The 10,024-nt window shown below is 48.1% G+C and overlaps 1 protein-coding gene across 1 annotated transcript; it reads right to left on the minus strand.

Moving 5' to 3' along the window:
- Positions 1–208: 208 nt before the first annotated feature.
- Positions 209–6,364, minus strand: SPADH (spermadhesin family member). The gene is given in 4 exon segments (XM_055246631.2): positions 209–410; positions 2,379–2,514; positions 3,597–3,626; positions 6,319–6,364. Coding segments are annotated over 4 exon segments (414 nt in total).
- Positions 6,365–10,024: the final 3,660 nt, after the last annotated feature.

Genomic DNA, 10,024 nt, shown 5'->3' on the forward strand with positions numbered 1-10,024 from the left:
GTACAGAAATGCTGGGACAGAACACATATCTTTTTCTGGAAGGGTCACAGGGTCACACTCCCTCTCCCTCACCCAATGCTGGTCCAGGAGAACTATGACTCAATCTTATTTCTGCAGTCCCAGGTGTAGCCTCTGTCCAACATATGCAGAACCAGACTCAGGCAGAGCAGGGGAGCATCAGCAGGTGCCTCTTCCCCTGACCTACATATTAATGTGTTGACCAAGCATCAACAAAGTAATATATTTCAAAGAAGGTGGGTAGATGACTGGGTTCTCTGGAGTACTTGATGGTGATGATGTTGGAAGAAGACTGATAGAATGTACTGAAGGCTTTACAAATCCTGCCCAAGGACTCAGACCCTGGAGGTCCATCCAGCACTTCCACTTACTCTTTGCCACATGTGAATCCTCTGGGTCAGAAGAAAAGGCAACCATCAGCATTTGGATTTGTCCTCCAGCCAGGCTGCCACCTCCCTCCACCAGTGAATCCACACTAGATCCCAACAGCTTTGCTCATGAGAAGTGCAAGGACAGATGAGAACGAAAGAAGGAAAGCTCGTAAGTTCTTCAATAATGCAAGCAGGGGCCCGAGCACCCCCTCCATCTTCCCAGAAATCTTCCCCTCAACCAGTGCAGCAGGTGGCTTCCCAGTCTCATGGTTTCCATGTCTTCCAGGAAGCCCAGCCCATGGCCCTTGGATTCCAACCCAGGAATTTTAGTCAAAACATCAGCCGTGTTTCAAGTTCCCCAAACAGGGAATGCAGCCAGCAGAGTGGTGTGTTTCCTTAAACCACAACCTCTGTGTCAGGACAAAAATCACCAGAAATGAGAGTGTGGACACCACTCCCTGGTTCCTGCATTCCTCTCCCCTGGCAGATGGGACAGGAAGAGGTGAAGCATGACCCCCCACTAGCATAAGCTTGACCTTGCTTGCTCACTGCAGAGGAGAGAGGGGTCTCCATCTCCATCCTGTGAGAGTCAAGCTGCACATGGAAGCTCTGAGTCCTAGGAGACCTCCCTACTTCCCTCTCCTCCCTGTGCTTTTCCAGTCCTAATCTCCACCCCTCATCCTCAGCCCCCAGCAGGTCTCAGTTCACAAGAGAGGGGCTGGAGCCTCTCTGGGGTATAACAAGACAACAAGGGGACACCCCACCAGGACACACACAGGGCTGACTTTATACTAGTTTTGCTCTTGGCCCAGTCCAAGAGCAAAGTCCCTCCTTGGTGCCAAGGACAATCAGATTCAAATCAACTTTGAAAAGGACAAAGGGACAATATGGGAAAGTGTCCCACAACCGCCCATCCCTCTGGCCCTGGGGAAATTATGACACAGGAAGTGCATGACTCTTTCATTCCACGTCCCTCCTCAACCTCCTTCTCTCCTTGTTTCCCCATCTGGGTCTTCTTGGCCACACATCCTTTTTTGAATCCCTGGGCCTCAGGTTGGGTAGACAGCTTAAGCCCTATATTTGAGGCAGCTGTCTCTAAGTGTCCTTGATCCCATAGAACTCCTGCATAACGTAGTGGGATTCTGAGCCCATAGGCTGTCTGGAGGGGACAGGACCTCTGGGTCACACAGTTCCACCATCTGTCTCATCCACCATTGTGGGCTGTGTTTGGCTTGGTCTGGAATTGATGGAAATGTGGTTTCCATGCTGAAATCTGTGAACAGTGCCCTGGGATAGCAATGCAGTAACTTAGGCTGCATTGGAAATGCCTTCTGTGGCTTTATCACTTCATTCATTCATTCATTCATTTAAGAAAAATACCTGCAATCCAAAGACAGACTCCTAGTAGACACAAACGCAGTCATAGGCAAGAGTAATATTACACTATAAATTCAGTGTAGAGCTTTCCAGGGGTATGATATAAACCCCTGTGAGAAAAAGATCTATCCTCCTCTGCAGAGAGTCAGGAAGGTGGTTTTATTGTTATGGAGGTTGTTGTCCTTGAGCTAACTCATGAAATACAACATGAAAACCCTTTGCAGAGGGCAGATGAGTCTGGCAGGGATTGAAGGATGCATTCCAGGCAGAGGGCAGGTGTGAGCAAAGGCAAGGAGCTGCTGGACTCTGATGTGTCCAGGAAACTCAGTGTAATGGCTCAGCCCACAGCAGGGTCCAGAGAGGAGAAGTGATCAGAAGTGAGCAGAGAATAGAAGCCAATTGTGAGGAATGAGAAAGGCACGACAAGAAGATAAACTTTATTTGGAGAAAACGAGCCAGTGAAAAGCTTTCAACAGGAAGTGAAAATGCAGTCAAATTGCGTGTCAGATGGCTGTCATGGATAGGGTGGAGGGTGAACCATCAGAGGTCAAGATGGGATCTTTCCTAGAAGTAACAACAACATCAAAGAAAACTCACAACCCCAGTACTCACTTGAGGTCTGGAATGGCCACCATGACTATCTCCCCGGGGTTCAACTCGATGATCCAGACACATTCAGTTTTCGGCCCAACGTAGTTGAAGATCCTGCCATATTCATCCATGTAGTGGCCCCCACAGTCACTGGGTGCTACAAGAGAAGAAACGGGGCCCAGGCACTGCAGGGATGCTCTAGGTCTGGGTTTGGCTTGTGTCATTCCAGGGGCCCCTGTTATTACTGATTCTCCCAACTTCCCATCCCTGGGAAGAAAATTCAACCTTAATGGCCCAGTCTGATGGCTCCACAAACAAGGTGGGATTTTTGGTTTCAGACTTTATTAGGTGACCCACACTTATTTTAAAGTACAATTTGTTTATGACCAGTGGGAAATAGAGGAACTTAACTCCCCTTACTAAAACTTTCTCACCAATCGTATTGCCCAATTAGTGAACAGAAAATTAGCACAAACGCTATCTTTCCATTTCCCTACAGATCTTTTCTTAGGGCAGGCTGGACAAATAACAAATAGGCAGCGCTCCTGCCCCAATAATAGCCCAATCCCTGAACACATGAGAATCCATCTCCCTGAGGTTCAATGATGCCTCAGACTCCAAAAGTGTGACTGAGGATGAAAAGCACTTTCCTTGAGTGGTCAAATGTGTTCTGATTTCTAAAGCACTTAGCTTGTGCCCAGCAACTGGTTAAGCACTAGGTGAATCCACCAATCAATCAACAAGCCACCCTGCCTCACAAGAAGCTGCTCCTCCCTCTAGCCTGCATCCTCACAGAGAAGCTCAAAGGAAGAGGGAAGAACTGCAGCCTGGAGGAAGCAGGTTAGAGGGAGGAGCAGTTTTCTGACACCGAGGATGGAGCAGCTCCTCAGACCTCCAGGCTCCAGGTGTTTAGAGGAGGCTCCCATCCTCCAGGAACACAGGCTCTGTGGAGTGGTGGCTCCCTTCCCTGCCCAGTAGGCTGGTCAGACAGGAGGGCAGAAGAGACTTCGGGGGGCTTGGAGGTGTTGGGGAAGTTGGGAGGAGCCTCATGGAGGGGAGCACTGAGAGGGTGGGAGGGGGAATTAGGGATTATGAAGGCTGAATCCAATTACCAAGTCCTGTTGGACAAGAATTATCCCTGGTACATGCCCTTCTCATTGATCAATTTGGATTTCAACCCCAAAACAGTGTCTCTGTGTGAGGCAAGGGAAAGAGGGTAACAGTCTTGTCTGCATTTACCTGTGGCAAATGGAGCTGTAACAGTTGTGGCTGAAAGAAAAAAAAAAAAAAATGAAAATCTGAGCTTACCAATGGGTGAAAGCAGAAGAAAGGAAAATGACTACACTGTGAAGAGATCTTGAGTGCAAAGGGACAGAGCCGAGTACAAAGAGACAGAGCTAGGCAGGAAGAAGAGATGGCATCACTGTCCCCATTTCTGGGAACAGCCCTAGGTCACCCAGAGAGAAGGATGGAGGGAAGCATCGGCTCTCAGCACTCACAAATTCGCAAACCAGCTCACTCACAGCATTCTTGTTTTTCCCATTCCACTCAATTAAAGTTCAATTGTCTCACCCTGGAGCCATGGTCAGAAATGACGCTCTGATAGAGTAGTCAGCTTGTCTTAAATTATCTGAGACATTCCTGATTTTTTAGCTAAAGGTCTCACGTCCCACTTTCCTGGGAAAAAATAAAAGTCAGCTACCTTAACTCTGATAATAAACACTTCTCCTTGTAAATTCTATAACAAAACCAGTGATTAATTTGATTTCGAAATAAACCTGTTGACTAAAATTTTTAAGTAAGTAGAAGTGAGCCATGTTTATTTATGGAAATTTCACTATTCAGGGACCGGAGTTAAATAACGGGATCCAAGCCAGCCCTGCATGCAATCTCATACGTCCCACAGCGCACATGACACTGGGATCATTGTCAGGCTATGCTCTAGTGGGCAGGCACACGGGTTCAGAATCAGATGTCCCTGGTTAACTGTCCCAGCAGCCTAGAGCTGAATGGCTTTGGACAGTTTTTAACTCTCCCTAAGCTTCAGTCACTCATCTATACAATGGGCATCTTGATTTTAACTACCTTACAGGATGAAGCTGGGTGCACAAGCCCATGGCCCAATGCCCAGCACAGGGTAGCCTGGCATACACCTGATCTGTCACTCTAACGCTTTCAAGACAGTTGCTTCATTTTCCAAATTAGATGATGTTTCTTTACTAAGTAAATTAGCAATCCTCATAATGCTACAGAACCTATTCTGACAAGAAAGTCAACCAGGACATCTTAGCTGTCCTTCCTGGGCCTGAGAGTATATTGGTCCTTTGGGGGTGCAAAGAAGAGTCTCCCCACAGCTGGGGCCTCTATCAAGTTGGCTCTGGAAGAAATAAATCATGATTCCCCAGAAAGCAGACCTCAAGTGCAAATCCTGAAAATGCCTGTTATATTGAGTGACATTTCTGTACTGTAACCACATCTACCTTAAACTCCTTTCATCTAGATTCTTAAGCAAAGGCCTTGAGGCATGGGGAAGAAGCTGCCCCTTAACAATCACTAACTACACAATCTGTGAGGCTAGTGATCGCTCCAGGGAGCTTTAGTAATGAACTTTTCTAAATTTGCTTGAATGTCATCTTTTGCTTCACTAACTCCTCACAACAGCCCTGTCGAGGCACCCTGATTCTACAGCTGAGGTTAGGAGAGGTTGGGTGACTTGGCCAAGCCTGTGCAGCACTCATTAGTTTCTGCATTTAAGCTCAGCGCCTCTGCCTTTTTTCATGAAGTTGTCTTTGTGTCTCTTGATTTCACCAAGGACGAGGAAACCAAATGTCAAGCATATTAAGTTTTTCCACCAAGCTCTTAGGGTTCCTATGACCAGTTGCCCTAAGGCCTCACTGTAGCCCTAATTTAGACAGAAGCTGCAAGCTGGTATCTGAGTTGGGAATGTAGATGGGCATCTGAAGCTTTAGCCAGAGGCGGCCACATGGAGCTGGGGCCTACAGCGAGGCTGAAATCCTGGCAGGGGAGGAGAACCCCCGGTGATGGGGCAGCCCCTGACGTGAGTGTGCAGTCAGCAAAGCGCAGCAGCGCAGGAGAAATGGGCAAGGTTGGAAAGGACCAGGCAAGGGCAAGAGAGGAGAAAGAAGTGAGGAGAGTAGGAAGCAAGGAGCTCAGGAAGGAAAGGGGAGAGAAAGAGGAGGATACAAAGAAAGAAGGTGGGGAGAATGAGGGAAACACAGAGCCAGGTGAAGAGAGACATAGAGACAAAGGCATCTCCCTGAGGAAATCTATACCCTCTTCCTTTCCTGCCTGCATTCAAAATCAGTTGGCCAATCCTCATGCATTTGACACAATTCCCAGGGCCCAGCCCTCTAGAGGGCAAGTGACTCCCCCTCTTCCAGGCATTCCCAGCCAGCGGTGGGAGCTGCTGGTTATTGCTCCTCCTGAAGTTGCTGCAGCAGCCATGTGACAACCCGCTGGGCAGATGCAGAGCTCCCTCCTGCTGTGGGCTCCCCCGAGGGCCACAGTTACCCCCTCAGAAGTCCCCAGACACATTCCATGCAGGGCACCCTCACCAAGACACTGCCTGCCGTCAGACCACCTGGAAAGCCTCAAAGCAAGACTATGTCTGATTCTCTCAGCCGCTTCTGGGTGAGCCCTGCAGAATCTCAGCGTACATTGCTTAAGGCAGGAAGGAGGGTCACAGAACACATCAAGACCGGGAACTCAGGAACCCAGAAATGTTTAAAAATCATGATGGCATCAGCACAATGACATCGATATTTTCCTATTTGTCTCTTTCTCCACCAGCACTAAGTGAAACATTTTGTATGGAAGAGAGTATCTTTCAGCTAATCAGCCACCGGCTTCTTCCTTGGTAATAAGCAAATTTAAAAATCTCTGCAGTTGGAAAGGAAAATAGTGCGAGGCCCAGGAGAAAGGGCCTGGGGCCATGCGTTACCTATACTGCACAGCAGCGGCCAGGCGAAGGCTCTGGACAGCCTCATCCTCAGCAGGGCCTGGCACCAACCTCAGGAGTGAGCTCAGCTCTGGCGGCTTGGGGTTATAAACGCCCATGAAATCTGATCTTCCCCCTCCCATGTGGAGCCAAGATTGGCCAAGCTGTAGGATCTGAGGGTGCTGCAGGATCACCTGGGTGGTCTAGAGAGGGAGGGGTGAGGTGTGGCTAGATGCTAATCAACACTGATCTTTCTCAGCCGGGTTCCAGGTTTCACCTAGACAGAGATAGAATGGCCAGGTGCTCCTTCTCCTTTCCCCCCAGGCAGACTCAGGGGAAGTATCACAAGCTGGCCTCAATCTGTGATCTCCTACTAGGGCAGCCCTCTTTCTTCGGGTTAACTTGTAGCATTTGCAGCTGTATTATGTTGCAGAAGCCTCACAACACCCCAGAGGTGAGGCAGGCCAGGAGTCCTCGGAAAGCTGAAGATCCGACACCTAGAAAGAACCAGGAGACTTTCCCAAAGTCACAGGGCATCAGGGGCAGAACCAGGGTGAGGTCCCGAACTCCTGACTGCCCATCTCTCCCACTGCCCTCTCTGTCACAGGAGAGCAAAGGCATGAAATCAGGCCCTTGAGCGGATCAAGGTGTGAGTGGGTCACAGTGGGGCCACTGCAGGGACAGGCCCACCCATGTGGGAATGTCCAGGTAGACGGCATGAGTACCTGTGTCTGCCTGTATTACACATGTGTCATGCCAGGATCCACATGGCTGAGTCCCAGGGCAGGGTCATGGTTAATGGGTTCCCAGTGTGAAGGAGCTTTCCAACTCAAGTAGAACAGACCGACCCTGCTGGGCTGGGAGCCCAGCTGTTTCTCCCTACTCAGAAGTCACTGAAAAAGGCTGTTTTAGTGTGAAGTCCGCATGTATTACTAAAGTAGACTGCAATACTTCCTCACAATTCTCCTTCCTCCTCTTACTCCGGATACCCTGTCCCATTACCCCTCATTCACCCGACCCCTGGCCCTGGGCTGGGAAGAGGTCAAAGCTCCCCACCATTGGATGTGAATGCCCAGATAGAGCAAATGCTGGAGCCCATGGAGAGGATGCATCCTTCCTCTTGCACCCCAGCCCAAGGATCCTGCCATGGGCTCCAATGTGTCAGGATGGCTACGTGTCTTCCAGCATCATCCCCGCATGGCTGTGGCTGCCTGAAGGAACAAAGACCTAGTATGTTTTCTGGAGGACCTTGGAAACCAAAGTCTTAGGTGCCCCAACTCACGATGTCAGCTTGGAGGAAAGATTTGGGTTAGCACCAGTTTCTGAGGATTTGCGTCCCTCAGATCTTTATCCTCCCAGGTCGTCCCTTGCTCCTATGTAGCCCTAAGTGGATTTGTTTGTTTCCCTTTGTAAGTTCTTCTCTCATAGCCTGCTGCATTCAGACCCGTCCTCTGCTTCTCCAGGAGAGGTTAGTAATTCTCTCCACCTTGTTCAAAGACCCCCGTGACTGACGCCATCCACAGTGTTAGAACTGTCCAACTGGTCTCCTCTGTTCCAGGTCTGCCATTCTCTGCCTCCCCATCACCCTTACTTTTACTTTGCCAGGAAGAATTTTAGGGTCTGATGGGCATTTTGTGTGTTGTCTCCTTAGCATGATTTCCCAGTTGGAAACAAAAAACCCCAACTTTTTCCAGGTATCTATTCTCAACTAGCATACCCAATGTGTCCTGGGAGCAACTGGCTCCAAGCCTAGCTCCAAACGCTGGCCTGAGTAGAGCAGGAAGGTGGCATGGATGGTGACAGAAGGCTCACCCTCTGCATCACTGACAGATGCAGACTTGAGTATGCGACTCAAATTGGTCCAATGGCATCAAAGGAAGGTGTGACTCAGAGGGAGGCAGACATGGCTGCTCCCCACTTGCTACCAGGATGAGGATGAAGCCAACTGGCAGAGCTGCAGAGCAAGGCAATGGTGGGAAGGCCACGCCGGAGCTGCTGCTGATGTCAGCCCCAAAGCCTCTGCGTTGTCCAGACACAAGCGTCAATCCCTGTCCTCGTTGTTTAAGCCAATTTGAGTTGGGGTTTTTGTGTATGTAGCTGAAAACATCCTAAGCTCTACAAGGCCCCTTGAATACCAAAAATTAAAGTGCTTGCTCTTTAGAGTCTTAGAAGAGTGAGAACCATCACCTGCTAAAATCCTCCAGGCTGAGCAGACCTGCCATGGCGCCTCATTTGGGAGATTCCAAACAGCTTGGGCAGGTGGCGCCACAGAAACCTCCAAGGTCCCTTTGACAAAATGCCGACTATGACAACTTCTCAGAGGCCCTGAGGCACATATGCATATGGATCCTTCTATTTACTGCCTCACCAAAATCTCCAGAAGCCAGCCACAGCCATCAGAAAATACAGCCATCTAAATTACAAGAATAAGCAGAGGGAAATATGCAAAACATTATGCTTGGGAAACACTCATCCTGAAGATTTACATAAAATGGTTGTTATTGAGTAAAGTAACGGTAATCTATTGACTGGGCTTCCGAAAATCAAATCATGGAAAGTCAGGCTATGGCTAAACTCCAAGCCCTTATGCTTGTAACTACAGCAAAAATTCCATCTTCATTTGGCAGTGTCTTTTCCTGTGCTTATTTGTTATCTATCTTCTGTGAAAGAAAAATAAAAACTCCAAACTTCAATTTACTATGCCAAAAGGAAAAAGGAAACTAAGCTGAAAGCTGAGGCATGCAAGAAGCTGCCTTTCCTTTTGTTCCTAAGCAGAAAGCTACAGATAAAATGTTAAATATCTCCACAGGTAGTTACTCTATGTTCACCTTATCTTATGTAAATGCCTATTTACTGAGTGTGAGACAAACTCATGATTGACTATCCCCTACCTGCTCCTTTTCTTAAGACTTTAAAAACATTTTTAAAGTAATTGAGTTAAGATTATTGATTGGGAAGGAAAAAAAATTAACACAATGAAATGTAGGAACAGAGATTCAAGAGAAGTTGCTTAATCCTATGCCTTCCAGCCTGAGCCGCACAGCATAGACATGTGGATGACCACACCTCCCTCTTTCCCTGCCAGCCATCTTTTCCCCTTTAAGTATTGAAGCCCACAAAATCATCTTGGGACCACAAGCTTTTTCTGTGATTGTGTGTGTGTGTGTGTGTGTGTGTTTGTTTTTTCTATTTCTAGTCATGTCCTTAACCTTGGCAAAATAAACTTTTAAATCAATTGAGACCTGTCTTAGATACCTTTTGGTTTACAAATTGGTGACCAACTGAAGAGACTCTGAGTGGAGGTGCCCCTGACCTTTGATGCATCTCCTATGGATGTTTGGTACCAGCTTGGGCTATCTTTATTGCTCAAACCAATGGGACAATTTGCTGAGGCCTTGGAGCTTCCCCACTCCAGAGAATCCCTGATCTCCCCCAAAATTGGGTGAGATCTAAGGTGTATTTCACCGTACAACTGCTTTTCTGGAGTTTTACTCACTTCTAACAAGGAAGGCAAGTTGTCCTGCTTTCCATGACATTGGAAACAGGAAAGCAAGTCCTTCCTGGAATCTCCACTTACTTGCAACAGGGAAGGTGAGTTTGAGTTTCTTTCCTGCTTCTAAGATGGTAGACAGCGATCTTCAGCCTGGGCCCCATTCCTGGGTAAGTAGCTGAATTGGGATATTGTGTTGAAAATTCTCCTTAATGACTA

The sequence above is a fragment of the Symphalangus syndactylus genome, chromosome 2 (genome assembly GCF_028878055.3).
Source record: "Symphalangus syndactylus isolate Jambi chromosome 2, NHGRI_mSymSyn1-v2.1_pri, whole genome shotgun sequence".
Classification (NCBI taxonomy): domain Eukaryota; kingdom Metazoa; phylum Chordata; class Mammalia; order Primates; family Hylobatidae; genus Symphalangus; species Symphalangus syndactylus.